The 25,472-nt window shown below is 40.5% G+C and overlaps 1 protein-coding gene across 3 annotated transcripts in view; it reads left to right on the forward strand.

The window, feature by feature from the left end:
* Nucleotides 1-1,774: 1,774 nt before the first annotated feature.
* CYFIP1 (cytoplasmic FMR1 interacting protein 1) overlaps nucleotides 1,775-25,472 on the forward strand; it is a 63,469-nt gene continuing 39,771 nt past the window's right edge. The window contains exons 1-15 of one of the 3 annotated variants that reach the window (XM_085213423.1): nucleotides 1,775-1,955; nucleotides 14,155-14,278; nucleotides 14,447-14,536; nucleotides 15,631-15,708; nucleotides 16,381-16,482; nucleotides 17,921-18,102; nucleotides 18,790-18,886; nucleotides 19,026-19,154; nucleotides 19,792-19,896; nucleotides 20,089-20,180; nucleotides 21,267-21,384; nucleotides 22,008-22,130; nucleotides 23,465-23,590; nucleotides 23,892-24,058; nucleotides 25,060-25,207. In XM_085213423.1, the coding sequence (XP_085069549.1) occupies nucleotides 14,162-14,278; nucleotides 14,447-14,536; nucleotides 15,631-15,708; nucleotides 16,381-16,482; nucleotides 17,921-18,102; nucleotides 18,790-18,886; nucleotides 19,026-19,154; nucleotides 19,792-19,896; nucleotides 20,089-20,180; nucleotides 21,267-21,384; nucleotides 22,008-22,130; nucleotides 23,465-23,590; nucleotides 23,892-24,058; nucleotides 25,060-25,207 (1,674 nt within the window). In that variant the 5' untranslated portion in view covers nucleotides 1,775-1,955; nucleotides 14,155-14,161. Of the gene's footprint in view, nucleotides 1,956-14,154; nucleotides 14,279-14,446; nucleotides 14,537-15,630; nucleotides 15,709-16,380; nucleotides 16,483-17,920; nucleotides 18,103-18,789; nucleotides 18,887-19,025; nucleotides 19,155-19,791; nucleotides 19,897-20,088; nucleotides 20,181-21,266; nucleotides 21,385-22,007; nucleotides 22,131-23,464; nucleotides 23,591-23,891; nucleotides 24,059-25,059; nucleotides 25,208-25,472 lie in introns of those variants that run through there. The other 2 variants (XM_085213413.1, XM_085213402.1) reach the window with 2 other exon arrangements.

Consider the following 25,472-nt stretch of genomic DNA (forward strand, 5'->3'; position numbering starts at 1 on the left):
CTAGTGCTTGCAGACACAGCATGTTTCAAGTCTCCCTTACTTCACTTGTGGCTTGGGAACTGAGGTCTCAATGCTGATGTAGGCCAAGTGCTTCACTAAGACAGGGCTGTTGTCAACTCTTTTCTCACTTGGGACAAGGAAATGAAACCAATCCTTCATTATGAAGGTGAGGTGTTTTTTTTTTTTTGTTTGTTTTTAATTTAACAACCTCTCTGCTCTAGGTTTATGATAAAGTGTATGGAGCAATAGCAGCTAGAAATGGAAGCATCTGGTTCTGGTCTTCTGCAGTTTTCACTGAGCTAAGAAGCCTAGGGATGTGATGGGTGAAATTCATTCTGTCAAAACAAACACATTGCACAGAGATGTGCTGGATGCCCCATCCCTGGAGACATTCAAGGTCAGGCTGGCTGGGGCTCTGAGCAACCTGATGTAGCTGTAGGTTTTCCTGTTCTTCATAGAAGAGTTGAACTAGATGGCTTTTAAGGCTCCCTTCCAATGCAAACAATTCTATAACATATGCACTCAACATATATTATGGAAATATCCTATCAGAGAAGAGCAAGTAGCCACATCCTAGAAAATAAACTTCAATAGACAGCACTGGATTGCAGCTCTGGGTACAGCACTGGAAAAATAACTGAAGATATGCCAGGAACATGGTGAAATGGTAACATTCTGAAATGATGCAGAATTTCTCCACAAACTGTCGGAATTCTTGATGATGTGGAATGGGTGGAATAATTTGATAAGACAGTAGATGAAGTACTGAGAACGATGGGAACTTATTCCCACTTTCCAAAGGCTGTTACAAGAAGGCTATTTAAGGAAGCTTAGTAGAATGGAGACTCACTGGGGAAAAAAAAAAAAAAAAAAGACATCAAGTGAAGGAGTAATTGTTCTGTTCTCAGCAAAACCAAACTATCAGCTGTTGAAAGCAAAGGCAGAAAGTTGCTTGCTACAGAAATACTGCCTCATTTGCTAATGACTGCAGAAGATTTCAATAGTGAAAAATGTTAGGTACAACTTAGTCCATTTACAAGCAAGCAGGCTTTGGGGAAATACCAAGATGGTCTGGAACTTTCCAAGCTGTAAGCTGGCAGTAACCCCTACACATAGCATGCTTGTTTACCCGGCCCACCCTCACTCACAGCGATTCTGACAACCTTTAAGGAAGAAGAAGCAGCAGCAGTTTCACATTGTGCTAATGCTTCCACGTTCATCTGATGAAGGATGAAGAAATAGAAGGAAAGCAGAACTGCAGACAGGAGAACACTGAAAAAAGTAGGCACCTATTAAATGGAGGAAGTACTTATGTGTTCGTTGTGTTTTATAGAAAAATCAAAGGTGGGGAAATGGATACTCTTGGTTTGGCTCGGTTTCAATTAACAGCAGCGCTTCAGCTACGAAAAAAAGCCATGCATGAGCACCACCTAGAGGAAATATTTTTAGACGGTTTTATGTCGCGTCCCCTTTGGTTCCTTAAGGTTAGATCCTCCACCCTTACTGCTGGGCTCACCGTCCTGCCGGAGAGGCGAAGGAAAGAAACCACTTTAGTTTTCCACCCAGACGAATGTCACCGGGGTGCCCCAGCACCGCTGTCCCCTCAGCCATTCGGAGTACAGCTCCGACGGCAGCACGGCCTTTGGTATACCAACGAAACAAGCCGCCGTTGTTAAAGCAAGACGCCGGCGGGCAGGGAGGGAGGAGTGGCCGGCCCGGGCGGGAAGGAAGGGAAGGGGCGGCAGGCTTGGGACGGGCGGCGGGAGGAGGGGCTGGGTCGCAGGAAGGGTGTTTCCCTGCGCGGCTCCCAGTCCGGTGACTCACACAGGAAACTCCCCGCCGGGCGCGGCCCAGGAGCGAGCAGCCGGCGCAGCGCCGCTCTCAGCCGAGCCGAGCCCCGGACGGGTCCCCGCCGCCGGGCAGCGCCATTCCCGGGAGCCGGCGGCGCCGAGCGGGTGAGCAGCCTCCGCGGCAGCGCTTCCCGGGAGACGGAGCGGCCTGGCCCGGCCGGGCCCAGCGCGACGGCGGCGGCGCCGTCGCTTCGGGTGCGGCCTCGCCCCCTGCCCGGTCCGGAGCGCTGCGCCCGGTGTCCGCCCCTGGGTTTTGTGTGCCGTCTGATGGGTTGGGGCTGCTGGGGCGGGGGCCGTAAGCTCCGGCTGCCTCGGTGGGGGCCGTGTTCCAGCACCTTTCGGCGAGGGGTCTGGGCAGAGTTTGGGCATGTGCGTCGTTATGTACAGCAGGGAGCCCTGTGGCTGCACGGCGGGGAGGAAAGGTATCTGAGGGGGCTTCTCCTCAGTTAGAGGTCACACAGCATTACAGTGATTGTGGGGGGCACGAAGCCTGGGCTCTAATTGCAGCTGCAATCTTTGTTGCGTTCTGCTTGCTTGTTACGATTTTTATTCTGAAAACTTCCCCGTGCATTAGTGTGTTTTTTAGAGTGGTGGTTCTGATAATTATCATAACTTTCTGTTTTCTAGACTGTGCTTAAAAATTGCGTTTATACAAAGAGTTTTTTGTGTTCAGACTGGGTTTGTAAGCTGCGTGCTTGAAACTGGTGCTGGTCCTCACATCAGCGCTCTTCTACTTCTTGTCCTTATCTCACTTGTCCCTGCATCCTTTCCAAAACCCTGGCTTTTTCAGCACGGAGCTCCTCCTGGCTTAATGTGAAAGGCTTTCTAAGCATTCCCAAACAAGAGGTCTATGAGGTCTGGCTGGTGTGGGCAGCAGTGTTTCTGTAGCTGCCAGGACCAGGAAAGAGGAGGTGGTGCCCCCACAAAATGTGGGGTGCTGAACGGATACTGGTGAGGGTCACAAGGAGGAGAATGGAGCAGCGTTTGAGCTGTGCCCAGCAGGGTTACCTTAAAGCTTCTGACTGTGATCCCTACTCATTGCAGGGGAGCTGGACTGCCTTTATAAGTCCCTTCCAACTCAACGTGATGTCCAGAGCTCACAGAATCATTTATGTACTGAACGAATCTGAGTTACAAAAATTGTTTTTAAAAAAAAACATGTTGTAGAAAGGGGATGTTTCACAAACAGTATGAATTTTTCATTATTTGACTCCTCTATGCTTGTTTTACATAGAAGAAATTGTATTTATTTAGTGTACTACATACACTCAGTATCTAAAGTATTCATTAATAAAATTATTGGGTTTTAAGTTAGCTTTAGGTAGAAATTTACCTCAGGACTTGTACCTACAAACTCTCTTGACTTGCATAGACCTTAAAGTGTAATTATGTAATTAACGGATATCAGTTCCAGCTGCATCATTTATGTTAAAAGTTTGTCTGATGTGCTCCTTGGTTTTGCTTAGTGCTTTGTTTATTCTCTCTGACAGAGATCTGTCTTGGAAGGTGACTGGTTCCTGAAAGGGTTGTAACAAGCTTTCCATAACCTGTTTCTCAGGATCATCAGATTTTCATTTCTTGTTTTGCTTCTCAGAGATTTGAGATACTCAGACTGAAGTTTGTTGAAAGCATGGAAGCTTCAGAGGAGTTGTATGGGAGCTATGAAGTTACATAAAGTAGAACAAAAAGCCCTCATAAAGCTTGTCGGACTCAATTTTATTCATCTGCTAGCCTGGAAGCTGCAGGATCACTTACACTGTTACGCAAAAGAAAACGAATTTTAGTATAATTTTCGTATACATTTTACATGTGAGTCAAGACAGCTTCATTTTACAGTCATTGCTCTGCATTCTTGGGGCAAATTATTCTTGTGGTTCCTTTGCTGTACCAAATAAAAGTAAACTTCAGTGTTGGGCAGCGTGTTATGTCACAGCAGAAGTCAGACACATGATTGACTTGGCTTCTCTTTCAACAATGACAGTGTGGATTTCTGAACTGTTGTTGTTTATATGATTTTAAATAGCTGTACTTACTATGACAAGCCCCAACTTAGTAAGCAATTATTCCTGAACCAGATTTGGTGCTTGTTTTTGTAGGGAAACTGCAGGAGCTTGACACAAACTAAGTGTGAATGGTGCTCAGTGAGGTGCTTCAGATGAATCCATGCATGTGTGTGGGATTGTGATTCCTTTAAATGCTTCTGAGTTCTGTTAGAATTTGAGAGCAGGTAGTAAATGTAACAGATTTGGAAACTCATGATACTTACAATATGAAACTTGTCACAGGCAGCCTCTGATAGATCAGATAACCTCATTCCTTTTTTTTTTTTTTTGTTGGGTTTTGAGTCATTGAATCGTCAAGATTGGAAAAGACCTCTAAGATCATCCAGTCCAATTTCAAAATTTGGCTATGCTGTTACTTGACTGTGTAACAAACCCACCTTTATTTGGCGTGTGTGTGTGTGTGTGTGTGTGTGTGTGTGTGTGTGTGCAACTCTGTCATGGGAACATAGAAGAAGGACATTTCAACATTGTGAAATAGGATTGTGTACCCACAAAAACTCACTGAGACTTTAGTAATGGTATTTTAAGCTACGGATATCAGCTTAGGACACTTCTGTGCTGTACATTTGTCCCTAGAAAAGCTTATGTTTGTAGGGATCAGGGTACACCACTTTGCCGTGTGGTACTGATAGCTCAGAGTACAACTTGCTTGTTATGAGTATGCTTGCACTAATCAACATCTGTCATTGTAGTGATATAACAAATGTAAGATGCATTGGTGTGACTTGTGTTCCGTCTCCTAGAGAAATAAAGGTGAATATGATGGTCTTTGGGCTGGGCAGCTGTTCTGTGGTTCCAAGTACTGCACAGTTACTTCATACTCAGAGCAGCTACTTGGAGTTAGATTTTTCCAGTTCAGTGGTGTCTCTCTCAGCACCTCTCATAGAACAGCTTTCTGTAGGTCTGTGATACAATGAGCAAACAAGTTGGTAAACTCAAGAATTACTCATTTGGAGCACAAAATGCCTTTTCTCCTTCCTTTCCTCCACCCAAAGGTATGTTAATACTTTAGAGAAAGGGTGGACATGCTAGGTAGATTCCGGCTGTAGAATTGGACATGGAGCTCCCAGAAATGCTGACCTTAATGCACTACAGCCATGTAAGAGATCTGTCTCCAAGATCTTGATAAAAATGTAGTGTTGCTGCACAATACTTAAACATACCTCAGTTCTGATGAGGGCATGGACACTTCATTGGCAGGAAATTAAAATGCTGTAAACTTGAGCTTGACTTCTGTTCTTCTCTCAGTACAGCCCCATTTATTTCAAGTGGGTTCACTGATATCTACTAACTCAATAGGAGGGTGTGAGAAATGCACATTCTGAATGTTAAGTTGAAGTGCACTGTTAGGATACACTGCTCAAGATTCACATGTAGATACTTTTTGGGTGATGCCATAAGTAGAGCTTTTGATGAAGCATTTTTACTGAGACTGCATATTTTTATTTGCTGAATGAAAATGAAAGAATAAAACTCATCAGGTGATGAGCGCATTTAAAGGAAAATGAAAATTTAAGATACTAGTAAAGACTATTAGCTTTCTTACTGGAAAATGTCTTAGAGTGCAGCCCCTGGAAAAAAAAAAAAACAATATTTTCTGTTTTGTTTTCTTTCCTCTGCTCTGGTGAAATAAGTTTGAGAACTTGGTTCTTGTTTGTATTAGCATCTAAGGACTCGGGCTGGCCTTTCAGTCCCTGTGGCTCCCTCATCTATAACGTGGCAGACAGGTGCTCTGCCTACCAGCCACTGCTGTTTCCAGTGCATACACAGGTGTACCTTTTTTAGCCATTCCTAAAGCAGTGCCATGCAGTGCTGCCTTCAAGCACATCCATGTGGCACAGCAGGGACTGGTTTGCAGAGCTCCTGCAGCAGCGGAAGAATCTGAAATGGAGGCATGGAAAAAATGCATTGAGGACAGCTGCAGCAGGTGGAGCAGTGGGGCAACACAGCAAGACAAGGAGAAAAGATTAAACAACAGGGGTGAGGTGAATTGTGTGAAGGGAAAAGAACAGAATCATAGAATATTCTGAGGTGGAAGGGAGCCAGGAGGACCATAAAGTCCAGTTCCTGGTTCCACACAGCACCATCCAAAATTCAAACCCAGTGTCTGAGTGCAGTGTCCAAATGCTCCTTTAACTCCAGCAGCTTGGGGCTTTGACTGCTGCCCTTAGAAAGAGAAGGAGAGTTAGTTAAGTGCTGTGTGCACTTAGAAGCCTGGTTCTAGGTGAACCATTTCCCTGATGTGACCCTTCTGGGATTTGCTGTGTTGCTGGGTGGCATAATTCAAGACTGAAATTTTTAGTTTTCCCTTTTATGTTTACTGAGCCTTGTTTATTCCAAATGCAAGCTGCTTTTTGAAAGCTGAGGTGTATGTCAGGTTGTTGCATAAAGGGTTGTCAGCTGCTGCCTGCTTCCTTTGGTCTCTTACTTTAATAAGGTGGGTCAATAAATGATGAGAAAAGCATTTTTATTTGCTCCTTCAGTTTATGCTAATCTGTTGCTTAGGAACACAGAATAGCTCCACTGCTGCAGAAAAATACCACACTGCATTAATCCCCTTCACAAAAAGGCAGATTCTGTCAACCCAGCACTGAAAAAGAGCATTCACACAGAACAGATCTGGCACGTTGCTTATCTCTGAAGCAGTTTACTTATTAATTTAATAAAATTGTTTCTGCATACTCAGAATACACAGTTGATCAGCTGCTGCTTTTGAGGTTTAATTCATAGAATTGTAGAACATCTTGAGTTGGAGAGGGCCTATAAGGATCGTAAGTCCAGCTCCTGGCTCCACACAGGACCACCCAAAAATCAGACCATAAATTAACATACAACAAAAATGAAATTTTGGGAGATATCTTGGAAGTTTGGAAGGAAAAAAACCAAACATCGTAATCATTGCTGTGCTGCTCTTGGAAGGGAAGATCAGTTCTTTTTGTTAACTCCTACCTTCAGGGGCCTTTTGTGATCAGTCTCATGACTTATCCTGAGTAGGAACATTGCAAGGAGTATTGAAACAATTTATCCTCATAGAAAAATGATTTAATTGATTTTCTGCAAGCCAGTAACATAGAAGAATGACAAAAGGGAGCAGAAGAAATGACGAAATGTTGCATTGCTACAGCGATAAAACTAAACAACTTCTGCTGTGTAGACCAAGCTTGTTCCTCTGGGAATGTTGTCATTGTTTCCTATGGAGTTCACCGCAGTTGGTCCACACACTGCAGTTTAACTGACCATTAAATCATCTTTTTAAGTTTATCCCTACTGGCCTGCTGAATGCTTTTGCTCCTCTTTAGAGAACATAGAATCACAGAACCACCGAGGTTGTAAATGACCGCCAAGATCATGCAATCCAACTGTCCACTTATCATCGCTATTTCCCACTAAACCATGTACCTCAGTACAACACCTCCAGGGTCAGTGACTCCCCCACATCTCTGGGCAGCCCGTTCCAGCACCTGACCATGCTCTTGAAGTATTTTGTATGTCCAACCTGAATCTCCCCTGGTGCAATTCGAGGCTGTTCCCTGTAGTCCTATAACTGTTACATGGGAGAAGAGGCCGACCCCCTCCTCACCACAACCTCCCTTCAGGTTGCTGTAGAGAGTGATAAGGTCTCCCCCTGAGCCTCCTCTTCTCCAGCTTGAACAATCCCAGTTCCCTCAGCTGCTTTTTGTAGACTTGTGCTCCAGGCCCCTCACAGCTTCATTGCCCTTCTCTGGGCGTGCTCCAGGCCTCAGTGCCTTTCTTCTAGTGAGGGGCCCAAAACACAGCACTTGAGCTACAGCCCCACCAGGGCTGAGCACAGGGCGATGGTTACTTCCTGCTCCTGCTGACAACACTATTTCTGATACAAGCCAGGAATGTACTTATTTTTCCCTTCCTTCAGTGCCTTACTCACAGAGAATGTAGAATTTCCCTCATTTTCATTATTGTATCCTGCCCTACAAAGTAGGATAAACTTTGATTTGCTTATTTTTCATTTACTTATTTAAGCTTATTTAAAAAAAAAAAAAAAAAAACACAAAAACCCTCATGTAGGTGCATGTTTAAATTCCTGAGTTGCAATGCAATTATAATTTTAAGTATCCACACTAGACTTAATTTAAGATTCTTCATTTAATTTGAAATTCAAAGATGCTTTTGCAAACTTGGGAGAGAAGAGAGCCAGTGTCAGAGGAAGTACTGTTTAAAGAGCAGACAGACTTCCTTTTTGTCTTATTTTGAGCCTGGGAACATGCACAAGCACTTGGAAATGCAGTGTATCTATTTAAACACAAAATGAGAAATGCTTCCAGTGGTCTGCAAAAAGATAGAGAGAATCTCTTCCCAGCACCTGTTTTCAGTCAAATTAAACGGTGTTCTCATCTATGAAGTCATAAAATATTCTAGAGCTTCTGTAATCCAGCAGTTTCTTTATATATTGTTTAAACCCAACCTTAAGGATTTCAAAATTCAAATAAAAAATATTTCTGTCACAAATTTCAATGCTTGCGATCTTCTTGGGTTGTGTAGAACTTGACCTTACCAAAACCAATTCCCTGAACATCCCCAGACCCCTTTGCTTTTCTCAGCAGTATTCCCACACTGCCCATGGCACGTGGGTTGGGTTCATGCTGGTTTTAAGAGCTTGCATAGCTGTGGGTGCAGCTGTACATTGCCTGCATCCCCTGACTGCCTGGGCTGCCTTCAGAGCTGTTGGTGCAGCTTTTCCTGTAGAGCTGCAGGGATTCCTACTGTAGTTATAGCAGCAATACGGTATGCTTTTTCAAAAAAATTTCATTGGTGTCACTTCTTTTTTTTTTTTTTTTAAATGGATTTGTGGATTTTATATCTTTCAGGCTGTTAAAAGTGTAATTCTGTGTTTTTAGCGGATTTGCGCTCATTTAAACTTCAGGTATGCTTGGGAATGATGGTTTAATAAAAATAAATACTTTGGGAATTTCTTTTTCAAATAGTTATTTAAGATACTGGTGTCAAAAAATGGTGATACAGATGAATCCCTGTAGTCTGACTTGCACATTGTGTAAAATCGTGACAAAAATGGCATCATCTTAAATAAAGGTCCAGAAGGTTTATCATGTCTGCAGTGGTTCCTTGTTGCAGTCCTTCCTGTCAGGAAAGCCTGAGCTTTGTTGCTGTGTCTGCTTCTCTAACCCCAGTGATCAAGACAGATTGTCTCTCTGTGGCATTGCCTGTTCACTTGTCAGATCTCTTCACCTGCTCCGTCCTGGGTAAAGATTTAGATTTGCTCTAAGGAGCTGCTGGCAGAAACCACCTAGAAATTGTCACCGTGTCCAGGCCATTATCTGCTGCTTTTCCCCATCTTCTAAGAAAGAGAGCTACTGGGTTACTGCTCTGAAAGTTCTGTGCAGATAAATCTGTAAAGATTTCTGGATTTTCAGGACTTTGAGTGAATGATAGAAAAAAAAATAAATAGAGATTAGCAAGCCCAGTTACGAGGTTGAACTTCTTACATTGAGAATCAAAGCTTTTTTCAAGTTCAGCTGAATAGATCCTTGAGGCCATTAGAGGTTGTTTCTGTGGAAGTCTTGGTTCTGGAAGAAGAAGTGAAAGAGGAAATGCTTGGTGATTTCTGTATTTACAAGGAGATCTCAAGAAACATACGTTTACCTAAATTTACTTACATCTGCAGGATTTTATGTGCTATTTCTTGAACACGCTTAACAACTATCTCTTAATATCTAACATCATTTTCCTGTTATAGGTAATTATAGACTGTGAATGAGTTGTCTTTTGATTTCTTCTTTGATAAATAATTTGACCTGCGTAACTGTCACTAGAAGATATCTTAAAAACTCAAAAGTGTTTTTTTCTTTTTTTCCCTCATTTAAAAAAAAAAAAATCCTTAATTCCCTTGGGTGTTGGAGATTTAAAAAAAAAAAAAAAAGTTGATCTTGAGGGTGGAATAGTATTACAGCAGTCTTCTTTTTCATAGACTCGTTCTATGAATCGTTCAGGTTGGAAAACACCTCTAGGATCGTCTAGTCCAGTCGTATCCATGCCCCTGCTGGGAGAGCTACATCCTTGCCCCAAGAATGAAAGGAAAAAAACTTTATATCTGTAGAGGAACCAGCCCAGAAACATCATTCTTCCACCCAAGAAACGGCATTTTGGGGATATGTTTCCGTTCTGAAATAGAATAATAGAAACACAAAGGTTGGAAATGATCATTAAGATCATAGTGATTCTGAAGTTACTACTCTTTCCTCTACCTTCTGCTTTCTCAGTCCTTACTTTCAATTTTTTTTTAATGTTCTTCTGGTCTCTCCTCTAGATGGATTGTTTGTTTGTTTGAAAGGCTTTTTCCCATAACGTGTTCCTGTTTGTATACGTTTTTTCAAATAGTCTGAATTATCATCATAGAATCATTATAGAATCATAGAATGGCCTGCGTCGAAAAAGACCTGAAAGATCATCTAGTTTCAACCGCCCTTCTGTGGGCAGGGTCACCAACCAGTAGACTGGGCTGCCCAGCTATCAAGAGGCCTTCAAGAGCAAGGCTGAAAGATGCACACTGAGCATTTTCTGGAATGCTTGGAATTAATCTTTAGCAAAGACATTATTCTGTTTAGATGGAGATGTGGAAATAATTTATCTCTTAGAATTGACTCTCACCTTCTCTAAATACCAGAGCAACGCTAAGCAAAGTGTTGTGTGCCATACAATTGCATAGCTGTTAACAATGATACAGAATTATAACATTTAAAATAGATTGGCAGATCTTTTGTTTGAATATGTTTCAGTGCTAAGCCAGCTCTGAAGTTAGATCAAGATGTAAACAATGCTACAGGAACTTCAAGGTCTGGTGCCTTTCTTTTGTTTTTCACCTGGACAAAATATCATGGAGATGGCACAGTAAGCTTCTCTGCACTGCAGACTGTTCTGAGCAGGTCAGGCCCATCTGGTACTTGTCTAGGAAAAAAAAAAAAAGAAAAAAAAACACCCCATGATTGATACATCTGACCCTTGGATGCAGTGGGAATTTGCATGGTAAGATGCTTGTCTGTGCAGGAGACAGGGATTTCTTGTCTGCTGGCTTTGCAGTCTGGAAAGAGTCTGGGAATCAGCACAGACACTGCTTTCTCCTGCTTAGGAAGATGTGTGTGTTCATCAAAAACTAAAACTTAGCTAACCAACATGCAGATGCGTGTGATTCTCCTGGAGGGAGGGTGTAAGATAACGAATGGCTTTTAATTAAGTTGTGTATGTCCAGGAAAGCGTGTTCCTGGAATGCATTTTGACTTCAGTGCCGTAATGATGCGTTGTGATGCAAAGACAACAGAAAAAGAAAAAAAGAAAAAAAAAAAAAAAAAAGGATTGTTTTGAAGTAATTCATTATGTTTCTTTTGCTTTAGCGAATCAGTCCTGGAAAATCCCAGATGGGTCAGCTGAAAATACAGCATCACAGGAGTGCAGTAAGAAAGTAAACCTTGCTGCTTGAGTAAATTTACCAGTATAGCTATAATTATCAGTGTAACTACAGTGTTTTAATCTCTCCTCATTTAGGTGAATTCATAATCAGACAGTGGTTTGTGATTTTGTTGAAGGAGGTCTTCGAAGTTTTTTATGTTCTTTGCCAGAAGGAAGTCTGTTGAAATACTAGTGCTGCTGCCCAGTAGTTTCACAGATAAGTACTCATACTGATCAATCTCAAGGAGGCAAAACTGTTCGGTTTTGTGTCTTGGGAACTTTAGTTTCCTTAAATGATTTTTCATTATACTTAGGGGGGGAAAAGAAAATGAACCTTGAAGGAAATCTTTCCCACCAAGGTCGCAGTGGTGTGGAGAACAAGCCGAGCTCCAGCTGCCCTTCCTCTACTGCTGTCAACATATGCAAATGTGTCAAAGCTGGGCAGAAAAGAGTTTCTTCTTCTTTCATGTCTTGCTAGACAGCAGGATAGGAAAAGTGGAGGACCGGCGTGCCAAAATGATGGCTTGGCCAGCCAAACACCAACTGTGTGGATGGCAGTTACCAAGGGAGTCTGTCAGTAACCTAAGAACAAGAGGGCTTTTGTAACAGTCTGCTCCCATTTGCTTACATTCTCCCAATTCACAAAATACTGTTCTGTCTTTGTGAAATCATGCCGAATGGCTTGGAAAAAATGCACTCTCCTGCTGAAGGGAGTTTCTTAGACTGATGCTGTTAAATAGACGGCAGTGTAAGTGAGAGGGAGTTTGGGTTTTGCTTATCCTTTGGTTCATATTTTCTAATTCATATTTTCTATATTTTCTTTTTAGTATTAGTATATTCATATTTTCTGTATTTTTTTTTTAGTATTAGTATCCTTGGCTTTTCTTCCACACTGGGGATCTGAGCTCTGTTTGATGAGGGGGAGGAGGATCACAGCATGGCTGAGGCTGGCAGAGCGTTCAGGGCCCACCTGCTCCAGCCCCTGCTCCAGCAGGGCCACCCAGAGCAGGGTGCCCAGGGCCAAATCCAGGCACTGCTGGAGATCCCCAAGGAGAAGGCCCCACAGCCCATGGGCAACCTGTGCCACTGCTCCGTCACCTGCACAGCACAGAGTGCTCCTGGTGTTCAGAGGGAGCTCTTGTGTGCCAGTTTGTGCCCATGGCCTCCTGTCCTGGCATTGGGCACCACTGACAGGAAGCTGGACCTGACCTCTGTGCGTTCTTTCTTAAGGTGTTTAAGGGAATCAGTGAGATCCCTCTGAGCTTCCTCTTCTCCAGGTTGAACAGTCTCAGCTCTTTCCTCACAGAAGAGGTGCTCCTGTCCCTTCAGCATCCTGGTGGCCCACTGTTGGACTCTTTGCAATATATCTATGTCTCTCTTGTACCATAGGGTCCAGAAATGTTGCTGTAGCTGTGTCCATGGTGCTCAAAGTGTAGCCTCACTGGTGCTGGTGAGGGGAGACCTGGCCATTTCTTTTCCATTAAATGACAATTCCCTTTTGGGTGGATAAGTGCAGTAGTTTGCAGCGTATAATAGGCAACCATTTTTTCACTTTTGAAGCAGGGATGGACCAGTGTTTTTGTGCCTGTGCATTGTGGCAGCGTGGGGCAGCTGTGCATGCATCTGTCCCATGGGTGTGAGGCCCAGTAGAGCTGTGTGAGTGGGAGTTTGTTTTGGTCATGAGCATACAGGGAGAAGTTTCAAGTTGGAAGAAGTCTCTCAGTTAAATTATCCCAGGTAAAGTGTGTTGGTTTTTATTTTAGCTGAAGCTTGACCTATAAATACTCAGAACAAAAATATTAAAATAATGTTTGCTTGTGGTGCTCTAACTTCTTAGCAACTCTCTCTTGTTTTCCTCCAGGCTAAAACTGTTGACAGTTCAACTTCCTTGTCCTTCCTGGGACAAGTGCCCAGATATGGAATTCTTTTGGCATCTGTTTATTTATTGAAGGGAAGATGCCATGGCTTTTGCCTGCCTGTCATTTAAGAATAACCGCATTCGCTGTGAAGGAGCTGCCTGAGTGTGGGCAGCTCTGTCAGCAAGCACTCCTGTCAGTCCTGTCCTTCATCATTTTTCAACAGGGATTGCAAGTTGCACAACATGTGCACCGCTTATTTATTTATCTTAATGAAAACTAACCTGCTCAGGCTCGAAGCAAAGCTGGAGCCATGGTTTCAAGAACCATGTCTGACTGTCTGACAGTAGTTGTTAGAAATTGTTGGTGAGCTCTCTCTGTATGTGGTTTGTTGGTTTTGCAGTGACAGCTCGGCATGCTGGTTGGTCTCTGAGGGCAGGTGGCGTATCAGTTCGGAGTGTTTCCTTCCCTTTGCTTTGGTTTTTGCTTTTACTCTGTTGTCTTTGATGGTTTCTTCATTTGTTTATTTTTAACTTCAGATTGATGTTACTGTCCTCGTGGTTACATCTGAGGGCAGTCCTTTTTTCCTGTGAAATTGATGTCAGTGTTTTCTCTGTTTTTGGTGCAGCAGGGAGGAAGTGAAGTACTTCTGAAGTCAAAAAGTAAGGAGGAGATTGTTATCCTAATACTCATTTTAAACTTGCATACTGAAACCAAGTGGGTTTTGGTTTGACTGTGTCCCCTTCCATTATGGTGTCTAGGATATGTCCTCATCAAAGGGAAACCACCTGTTTCCCACAGTAGTAATGGTTCCCTGCTCTTTGTGGTATTCGTTTTCTGTTTATATAGTTAAGTGTATTTATATAAAAAACAACTACAGGTACGTGTATGTATACATACGTATATGTATATACATACATACATATGTATGTATTTTTTTAACCACAGGTGCAAAATGACTGCTCAAGTAACACTGGAGGATGCCTTATCCAATGTGGATCTCTTGGAAGAATTACCATTGCCAGATCAGCAACCGTGTATTGAACCTCCGCCATCATCTCTGCTTTACCAGGTCTGCTGTCATTTTAGAAAAAAAAATTGCAGTTCTTTTGCAAGAATATGTACTCTCAAAAGGCCAACGAACAAAACAAGAATAACAGCAGTGTTCACATTTAATATATATAAAAATTATTTTCCTTACCAAGAATTTGATTCGATATTTTGCTTTCTTTCTCTGCAGCCAAACTTCAACACTAACTTTGAGGACAGAAATGCATTTGTCACTGGCATTGCGAGATACATTGAGCAAGCTACAGTCCATTCTAGCATGGTAAGTAGGTATCCAGGTAGATACTTCTCTGCTACCTAGAATAAAAGGAGAATGATGTGTCATTTTGCATTTCATTGAAAGGATTGTGGTCACAGAAAAGAAGTTGTCTGTAACTTTTCCAGGTGGCAGTAACACAAAAGTGTGTGGCATTTCTTTTCTTGCATATAATTGCTGGCAGTTTTAAAGTTGTCCTTTTTCTTGATCAGCCAGTATTTTCAAAATTTTATTGCTTTCACTGTGTATTTTTTTCAGCATTTGGAGATGGGTTAGTTTTGTTGACAGCTTTCTGCTGTAACTTGAATAAAAAATTACCTTTCATCCTCCCAAGTTTCCAGTGCTTCTCTGTCAGTTTAGTGGTAGTAAGGGTTTTTGATGGCTTCCTCACTGTATAATGTATACATTAGTTGTTTATTGGCATGCTTTTGTGTAGGGTCTTTTGTGTTTTTTAACAATTGTACAATAGAAGATGAGACTTCTGACTCATAACTATCTCTGCTGGTGGTATTGCTGTTTTGGGATACAAAGGAACTTGCAGGTTGCAAACACTGTTCCATTCTGAACTTTTAGTTGTTTTATGCATTTTTGAAAAATGAGGATTAATACATTTTGTCATTCTAAAACCCATTTCACAAACTGCATAGGTTATATGCAACTGAAAATTACGTCAATTTACATCAATCTGCTTTTATAATTATCTGGCAAGTTCTTAACTTGTTTTGATTGTTTTGATTACTTACAGTCCCCAGGTGATAAGAATTTTCTCAGAATTAGATTGAATGTTAAAACATGACTGTGAGTAGATAGAAAAATTTAGCTGTTGCCCAAGCTGGGCATCTGTAACTGATCAATTCAAATGTTACGTTTCTTTAATGGTAGAAACAGCATTGATGCATACAGTATGCCAGCTTGCACCTATGTATTATGGTAGTGCTACTTTACATACATGCAGTAAGATGGATCATTTAGCTTGCAATACATGTTTGCACACATACTTTCGGATAAGAAAAATAGTTTGCTTTGGAATGATGGCAGAGAAGTGAATTTAACTCCTTTATTTTACAATGCCTTATTATTATCAAGTGTCTCTCTTGCAGAATGAAATGTTAGAAGAGGGCCAGGAATATGCTGTCATGTTATATACATGGAGGAGCTGCTCAAGGGCCATTCCCCAGGTAAAGGATCAAAATTAAACCGTCATGCAGCATGTGGACTTCTGTCTTGTATTGGTTACAGATTTAGTAATGAGTTCTGAAATAAAGTTTGCTTTGGTCCCTGAATTAGCAAGCTGTGCATGCCATAGAACAGTGTCTTAACACTTGGGAACTAGTTGGACATCTTTTTTTTCCCCCCAGATATTTAAATTCAAAGCAGGTTTAACAGGTGATACAGCATGTAATAATTAGCATTTGTGTTGAACATTCTAGGTTTTTAGATGGTCATTCGCTTCTTGTCAGAGCTATGCACTGTTTTCTTGATTTATGTACAAAAACAAAATCCTATGAATACGTGTCTGGGAATGGTGATATGGTGATGGGATGGGAGGAATGTTAAGATGCATCAGGAAACTGACCAAAAGTGAAATTGTGAATTGGCAACAGCTTGCAAATATTCTTATGCAAAGAATAGAGAAAATAGAGAAGAAATCTCAATTTATATTTTTAAACTCATAATGAATCTTAGCAGAACGGCCTACATCTACTAAAGCCAGCAATAGATACCTTAAATTTGTATCGTCAAGATGATAATAATACGTTTACCAGCTTGTCATTTGGGATCTTAGTTACTGAGGGAAATTTTTTATCGGGGAAAGCTGTAAGTGTAACGATCTCTCTAATTGTCCTCAGGTTAAGTGCAATGAGCAGCCTAACAGAGTAGAAATTTATGAGAAAACTGTGGAAGTGCTGGAGCCAGAAGTCACAAAACTGATGAATTTTATGTATTTCCAGGTAAAAGGAATAGAAAATGTGTTAGCAAGCTTATATGCTTATTATGTATGCTTAATATTATATGCTCAGTTACGCAACCTAATTGTTATACTTTGGGGGGAAAAAAGGTCTCTCAGAAGGGCAGCGTTTCTAATGCCTGTCTTAACAACTTCAGCAGTTTCACAGAATCAGAGAATTGCATGGGTTGGAAGGGACCTCTAGAGATTGTTGAATCCTAATCCCTGCTAAAGCAGCTCCCTACAGCAGGTCTCAGAGGGAGGCATCCAAGTTGTTCTTGAGTATCTCCAGAAAAGGAGACTCCACAACCTCTCTGGACAGCATCTTCCAGTGCTCCACCACTCTCACTGTAAATAAGTTCTTCCTTGTGTTTGTATGGAATTTCCTGTGTTCCACTTCTGCCCATTGCCTCTTGTTCTATTGCTGCACACCACCAAAAAGAGATTCCTCCCTTACGGCTTTGAGCTTTGAAGAAAAAATAGAAGATAGTTGCACATGGTCCCTGACACCTTGGAAGGAAAAGAAATAGAAATAAAACACATCTCGTGTATACATAAGACCATTTGTTGGGTGGTTGAGGGTTCTACAAGCCTCGACATTGTAGCACCCAGTGCAACTCCGCTGCAGAAATTCGTACTTGAGGCAAGCTAACCCAGTTTTTCTGACCTTCCAGCCACCCAAACTAAATATGGACTAGAGAACAGCCATTTGTCTTGCTCTGTTCTCCTGTGCAAGCAGCTTACCCCTTTATTCAATGGATGGAGGATGTTTCTTGGCATTTTTCTGAGGAAGCCAGAGCAACTAGAGCTTGCAAACAATGGAGCACACAGGAGAATGAATGCAATGTAGCATTTTCTGTCATCTTCCTAAACTCATGGATCTTACTGACTACAAAAATCTCCTTTCATTTGAGGTTATTGCCCTAAACTCAGAACAGATTACTCTTTGTATCTGAAGTTTCTATTTGTACTTGTAATCTCAGAGGGCCCTGGTGCACACTTGGAAATAAGCCCTCAAATAACCATCTGCAAGCATGATTTTGCAAATTGGCATGTGCTAGCATTAATCACTATTCTGATATAAAATCACTTGTTTCAAAGGGATTTATTTTTTCTGACTTCAGATTGTAAATCATACTTCCAGTTGTGCCAGGCAGGCTCTGTGGCTAAAATCCTTTATGACACTTGTAGTACACGGAGGTGAAGCTGGAAAGGCTGTGCTCGTGTGTTGTTGGCCTCACATGCCTTAAATGTTTTTTTCTGCTTCGATGGTACTTTTCATTAGCTCTTGCAGGTGCACCAAAGTGGACTGTTGTGCCAGTGAAAGACCTCACTTAGAGGGGAAGACAGACAGGTGTCAGATCCCCAGTTGTGTGTGATAAATCTTTCTTGGAAACATCATGGCTTTTACTCCCTGACTCGTCTCTTTTGTTTTCTGTTAGAGAAATGCAATTGAACGGTTTTGTGGGGAGGTGAGACGCTTGTGCCATGCAGAGAGGAGAAAAGACTTTGTCTCTGAAGCATATCTGATCACACTGGGCAAATTTATCAACATGTTTGCAGTACTGGATGAGCTGAAAAATATGAAGTGCAGTGTGAAGAACGACCATTCAGCCTACAAGAGGTAAGCTGTTAAGAACAGGATCAGGATTTATGCTGTGGGGAGACAGAGCTCCCACAAGATGGCAGCAGTAGCTCCTGTTTGGGCAACTTTTTCTGCTATTACTGCAGCTAAACTGTTGACTAAATTGACTTTCTTTATGCTGCTCTTCCAGCAACTAAATATTTTCCTGTCTTTTAAGGCAAAACTGGCAAGTACGTCTATCTTGGTGTTCACTAAATGTGTGGGATATGCATTGCTCAATACTGCTTTGCTTTTCAAGTTTCGGAGAAAGCTGACTTTTTGTTATATTCCAGTTTTTGGCATCCAGTTTTGATGCTTGTAAATCAAAGTTGTCCTTATGTCATATTTCAGCATTGCTCTTAAGAGGTTGTCAATAAAAGGGTGGGTTTGGCTAATATGTTTTTGTGAAGGTGTGGCAAGAAGGCACTGGCCTTATGTGTCATATTCTCTTTCTGCTTGATTCAGGAGATGGGAGATACACTCAGGTCAACAACCTTGTACAAGCAACAAATGGCATTGCCATTGTACTGATTGTACTGACAGTGACAGGTCTGCTGATGTCTTAGAGTTCTGCTGACTACCTGGTAGATGCAGAGACAAATGCGTTTCTGTTGAAAGGGGTTGAATTTGCGTACAAGCAGAGCCACTGAAGGGAAATATGCTTGTTGTTTTCTTCTTTTTGCAAAGAGCTGCTCAGTTCCTACGGAAAATGGCAGATCCTCAGTCCATTCAAGAGTCCCAGAATCTCTCCATGTTCCTTGCTAACCACAACAAGATAACACAAGTAAGCTTTAATTGTCTTTTTCCAAAATACTGAATGCTGTATAAAACCTTTAAAAGAAAACCCTTTCACTTCGGTAGTAGCTGCTGATCCTGTGAGACTGTAACTTCTTGACTCATGTCCTTTTCTTCTTTTTTTTCAGTCATTACAGCAGCAGTTGGAGGTGATTGTTGGCTATGAAGAACTGCTTGCAGACATTGTGAATTTGTGTGTGGACTACTACGAAAACAAAATGTATCTAACCCCCAGCGAGAAACATATGCTTTTGAAAGTAAGTTTCTTTTCAGTACAAACTTAAAGAAAGGTTGAAACAGAACAAAGATGTTTGCGTTCTTGTTGGATTTTTGTTTCCTTTTGTCAGAACCACATGAACCAATTAACTCAAATGTTGCCCTTTGTTTTTATTCTTCAGTGTCTTTGTCTTTCTTTTTTTTTTTTCTTATTTTATTTTAAACACTAAATCTATTAAGAAAACTTCTAATCCATTTTTGTTCTTCATAAATTGAAGTTAGTCTAACTGAACTGCAGCCTTGTTAGGAAACTAATTCTATGGAACGGTGTCTCTGTGAAGTATAGCAACAACAGAAAGGAACTAGGAAATTTTAGTTCTAGATAGGTGGCAAATTTGTGCAAAAGGCTTCTGGAGGTGATGCTGTGTATCAAAGCTTTGAGGAAACAAGTAACTTAAAAATTAGGGTTAGGAAGCAGAAAAAATGAACTGGTATAATTACATCTAATGAAAGAGTGCCAGGGAATGTGAAATTGGTTGATATTATCTAGTGTGTGTCTTGCAGTGAAAGAAAAGGTATGGAGTGAACACTGAATGTTTGTCTCATGACAAATATTTTCAGCATGTTTATACCACTGATCTCCTTTTGCAGAGAGGTTTATTTTTTTTCTTTTGCCAGGTTATGGGCTTTGGATTGTACCTGATGGATGGAAGTGTCAGTAACATTTACAAGCTGGATGCAAAAAAGAGGATAAATTTAGCCAAGATTGACAAATTCTTCAAGGTTGGTTAAGAGAAGCATTTCCTAATATGTAATGTGGAAGGCAATTCCCCCTGCGTTTTAAATATACCTCCAGATTAATATAATCAAATAAAACAAAAATCACTTTGAACTATCATTGGGTAAATAGCAGTTTCCTTTCACTAAGGTGCATATTTCATCATTTATCTAATCTGATTTATTCCCTGTGTACAGCAGCTGCAGGTTGTCCCGCTCTTTGGTGATATGCAGATTGAACTTGCAAGATATATCAAGACAAGTGCCCATTATGAAGAAAACAAATCCAGGTAGGTAGGACGAGGATACAGAGAGGGGAGTATGTAGGCTGGGGAAGGTCAGACCCACAAGGTATGATTTCATAATCACCTGATAATCTGTGATAATTACATTAATAGGATTTTCACCTTGGTCCGTTTTTTGGTGTGGGTATTTCACTATTAATGTACTCCACATAGTAGAAACAATGTAAAGGACATAAAATCTTTCTGTGCTGCTGAGCTATTTCTTGCATCAGTGGCACTGCTTTTCACCTGGGTTGGAGAATGTAAAATTTATCTTACACTAATGTAATTTTTATTTTTTCCTTTAAATATGAAACTTTCTTTAAAAGAAATGAAGGATTATACTAAGCAAGGTGAGCAGTAGTGCATGTATATATTGTACATGGAGCAGAAACTTAGCTTGCGTCCCTCTTCTTTTTGTTTTGGTAGGAGTACAACAGCAAAATGGCTGGAAAATGCAGCTGTTTTATACAAATTGTTCCATGGTTTATGGTTTTTGCTTTATTTTAGCAAACGTTCCTGTGCTCCTCTGAGACCTTCCCTCCATGCAGTTATGTGAATTTAGAATGTAGTGCTTTGCTTTTTAATTCCTGCAGAAAAAAATATGTAACTTGCATGTAATTGCTAAGAGAAAATCAATAGTAGCGAGCCTACTGAGCTACTAAAAGTATGAGGCTGTTTAACACAATATTTGGTAGCATGTATTTTGTGTCTCTCTTGATAACATGTTAATAGTATTTAATAATAACTATTTTTATATTTGGAGCGTACAATAAGTTCTTCTCAGTTAAACATGAATGAAGAAAAACAAGCTGAAAGCAGCTAAGCATCTCATGGCCTATATCTGTCCCTCTGCCCTGGCTTTCAGTCCTTTTTGGTCCTGTCCCTAAGTGTGTGCTTTTGAAGAGAGATGGCAGTTTGTATTTCACAGCAGCAGCGAAGTGAAAGAGAAGAGGAAAGGCCTCACATGGATGAGAAGGAAGATTTAAGGAAAAAAAAATGAGTCACACGATTTTTGTTCTTTCTTTTTTAGTATCAGCTGTACTCTTTATTGCATCAACTGATTGAAGATTTTTTTGTCTTCTGCAACAGATGGACGTGCACGTCTTCCAGCAGCAGTCCCCAGTACAATATATGTGAGCAGATGATCCAAATCAGAGAAGACCATATGCGTTTCATATCAGAACTGGCTCGCTACAGCAACAGTGAGGTGTGGGAGATTAGAGCTATTTGCAGAGATTTTACATCTGGCTAGCAGTTATTGTAAAACTATATTGTAAAAAAGTAGGCAAATCTCAGGCTGGGTAAAGGATAGCTCAAGGACCCGACTCAAGAAAAGCTGGCTGCAAGGCTGGTACCCACTCTGTGCATGATATTAATGCTATTTAAACTCTGATACATCATACCAACTGCAGACATCTTGTGTTTGTCTGTGTATCCCAGAAATTTTTGACATGTCTCTTTGGGAATAGGTTGTCTAACCTTTACTCCAAATGTGTGCTCATAATGCTTTGAGTGAAGCTATAATTTGAGAGATGAGTTGAAAACTAAAATCAAGTACACATGCATATATAATATATAATCAGTATCTTGAGTTTGTCTGCAATTATATTTTGGTGATACGGAGTCCTTGTGATTTCTATCTCTTGACCAAAGTCTGTGAAATGTAATGAGATAATTCTTTAGAAGAAAAAAATGATACTGGTCTTTTGTACCCAAGTCTTGATAAGTGATGGTGTTTAATGCTTAAAAAAATCTTGAGAAATATGACTGTAAATGTTGTACACAATTTGTTTTAATTTTTTTTTGTTTGCTTGTTTAAAAACATTGTAGGTAGTGACTGGTTCTGGCAGACAGGAAGCTCAAAAAACAGATGCAGAGTATCGGAAGCTCTTTGATCTTTCTCTCCAAGGCTTGCAGCTTCTCTCCCAGTGGAGTGCACATGTCATGGAAGTGGTATGTTTTCTGAAGAAGGAAAGCAGATGAAAATGAGGTTGGACAGGCTTTGCTTTAACAGAATAAAAAAATGCATGTTATGTACTGTTCTCTTAATTCTCTTCTCTTTTCCTGCACTCCTTTTCTCCTGATTCAGAATGTTCACAGAGGAAAGCAGCACCTCAGCTCTCAAAGTCTAGGAGTAATGTTACTGCTTTAAATATCCAGTAGCATGTGCCTTCTCATACACTACATTTAACTTTTTACATTTACTGGATAGGTGTTCACCTGTGATCCTTGATCAGATGCTATTATGTTTCTCTTGACATGTTTTGTAGACTGACTTCATTTATTTTTCCATATATGTCGTTTATTACCTACATGCAGTCACATAGGAAGTCAGTGTATTCAGTTGGCTATGGTTAGATTGTCACTTAGTAAACTGAAGTGTGGGAGGTCTTAACTGTACACACAGGAAAGATGGAAGGGCTTCCATTAGCCAATGGGAGAAGACATAAAGAAGACTTTTAGTTGATAAATGTAGATAATACAAAATTTGAGAAGAGATGAGGGAGAGGAAATAACCTGCAAAGTGGTTTGTATCATAAGAACCTACTTTAAAAACAGATGCTAGTTAGAAAAGTAGCCATTTATGTATTTTTTTCAATCGGAAACTGCTTAATGCAGAAACTGAAGAGGAGACTGTGGGAATGCTTCATATATTCCAGACTCTTACTTAGATAAAAGCTGTGTGTCTTACCTACAGCAAAGCACAACCTAAAAGGGGTGAAACAGGTGATATATTGTATAAGAGAAGACAGATTTGATTTATTATACCTCTGTAGAAATATACCTGCTTTGTTATACCTCTGTAGAAATCTCTCAATTTTACCTCTGTCTCCTAGTTCCAGAACAAACCATAGCAGTTGTTTTGTTGGGACTTTTTTTTTTGTAGGTTTTTTGGTTTTTTTTTCTTGTTTGTTTGTTTGCTTTACCTCTTACTACTGCCAATTTTAGGTCCATGCTTTTCTTTGTCTTTTTTATTTGTATGGATTTCCTTAAGTGCTTGTCACATAAGTTCTTCTGCCCTCCCACTGAGATTTTCTTCTGGCATGGAGGATCTCACTTATTGATCTGTTTTCTGAACTCACTCAGTATCCATTAACCTTATTACATACATCATGTTCTGTTTCAGAATTTATGCAGGTTTTGAGAATAGTACCAAATATTTTTCAGATGTTCTTGAAAACATCAGAGTATTTTATAAGCATATTGTTTGTGTTCAGATATGTTTTGTTTATCAGGCCTTTTTTGTTTCCATCTTTCTTCTCCCTCTTCCATTTTGTGAACTGCAGTATTCATGGAAGCTGGTACACCCAACTGACAAATACTCTAATAAAGATTGTCCTGACAATGCAGAAGAGTATGAAAGAGCAACAAGATATAATTATACTAGTGAGGAGAAGTTTGCTTTGGTTGAGGTAAGAAATTTTCCTTTTTCGTTTTAGACAGGGATTTCCCAAAGATTAATTCCATACAAAAGAGAGAACATTCTTTGAAAGCATTTTCTATGGCTGTGTTGGCTCTGAAAGTGCATGTTTTCCTTCATTCAAAGCACAGAAGGGGCCCAGGAAAACTAGCCTCTTCAGACTGACTTTCTCCTTTACCTTTTTGAACTTGTTAATTCCTCTTCTTTCATTTTCTATATTGAAAAAAATGACTTTTTGAACAAATATACACAAACAAAATTAAAAAAAAAAACACATTGGTTTTGTTTTCCAGGTGATTGCCATGATCAAAGGTCTTCAGGTGCTGATGGGAAGGATGGAAAGTGTTTTCAATCATGCCATTCGCCATACCATTTATGCAGCTCTTCAGGACTTTGCCCAGGTCACGCTTAGAGAGCCATTAAGACAAGCGATTAAAAAAAAGAAAAATGTCATTCAGAGGTAATGTTCTTCTTCTTATCTCTCCCTGTATTCTTTTCTCCAACTCTTATTAAAATTGCACAGTTGATACATTTTGCCTCTTGAATCCACCCTCCCTTTGTAGTCTGTATAGGATTCAGAGTTAGCTTCCCTGACTGTATCTTGGGAGTCAGATTGAATGACTGCCAGTATGGCTAAGGTAGAAGTCTGGGTCGTCTTGAGCTTCTTAGCACCACGTCAGGATTTCTTCTAGCAGGATTGTCTGTAGTTTATTTCTATCCTAAGGAAAGATAAGTACTGTAATATTTAAAGAAAGACTAGTATTTTTATTTTGAATAAAATTGTTGCTGTCCACCTTCCTTATGATTCCTTGTGTCTGATATTTACATCCCATAGTCTTTTCTCTGCCCTCTTGGCATCTTGCTTTGTTTCTTCACTTCTTCTGCTTCTACCTTATTAGCCTTCCACTTCTTTTCCAAATGCTCTGTCCCACACTGATTGCTATGACTTTTCACTTTATTTTTCTGTCCCTAGTTGTTTGATTTTAAGCTTAACTTCTTTATCAGTTGTTTACTCCCACTTCAGTTAAAGTATAACGTTTGTATAAAACCCAGCTGAATTTAGGAGTTCTGCAGGAAACAGGAAGTATCTTCTTCCTTTTCAATTCAAGCTCAAATTGTCTTGTTTTAGTGTGGTTTTATTTGATTAACTTGCCTGCATTTCATGATGCACGAGTACAAAATGGCTTGATGCACTCACCAAGGATCACAAAGGCAAATTCTTGACAGTTGGGTTTTGAACCAGTTTCATAGGTCAACTTTCTTCTGAGAAAGGAGGAGCGCTCTGCACTGTCCTTTCTGAGGGAACAGTGTAGAATTATTGTCACGTGAATCTGGCTGTCTTGAAATTGTTGGCAAAGTTGTTTGTGGTTCCTCTGAGTTACCCTGAGCTCCAGAGCACCGTTGCAGAGTTTCTGCACACTTGGATGTGTACAAGTCTGAAGCGATGTGAATTCTGTTCAGTGTTTTGCAGGCCATCAGAAAGACGGTCTGTGACTGGGAAGCAGGTCATGAACCATTCAATGACCCAGCTCTAAGGGGAGAAAAAGACCCCAAAAGTGGCTTTGATATCAAAGTCCCAAGGCGTGCGGTGGGTCCCTCCAGTACTCAGGTATGTTCCTGTCTAATGGTTGTGATACTTGTCAGTGGTTATTGCACATCATGTTTTCTCTCTGGCTAAACTACTTTAAAGAGCAGTTTTCTTTTGGAATGTTCAAAATCTACTTTGATTAGTTTTATATTTACAAAATGACGTATACTTAACCAAATCATCTGTCTGGGTTGCTGTCACTTTCTATTCAGATGTGTGATTTTACTAGTGTTCCATCTCTGTAATTTGACTCACTTCAAAGAAATATTTTCTCCTCGAGCTCCTA

This window comes from Meleagris gallopavo, chromosome 1, assembly GCF_905368555.1.
Source record: "Meleagris gallopavo chromosome 1, MGAL_WU_HG_1.1, whole genome shotgun sequence".
In the NCBI taxonomy this organism is placed as follows: domain Eukaryota; kingdom Metazoa; phylum Chordata; class Aves; order Galliformes; family Phasianidae; genus Meleagris; species Meleagris gallopavo.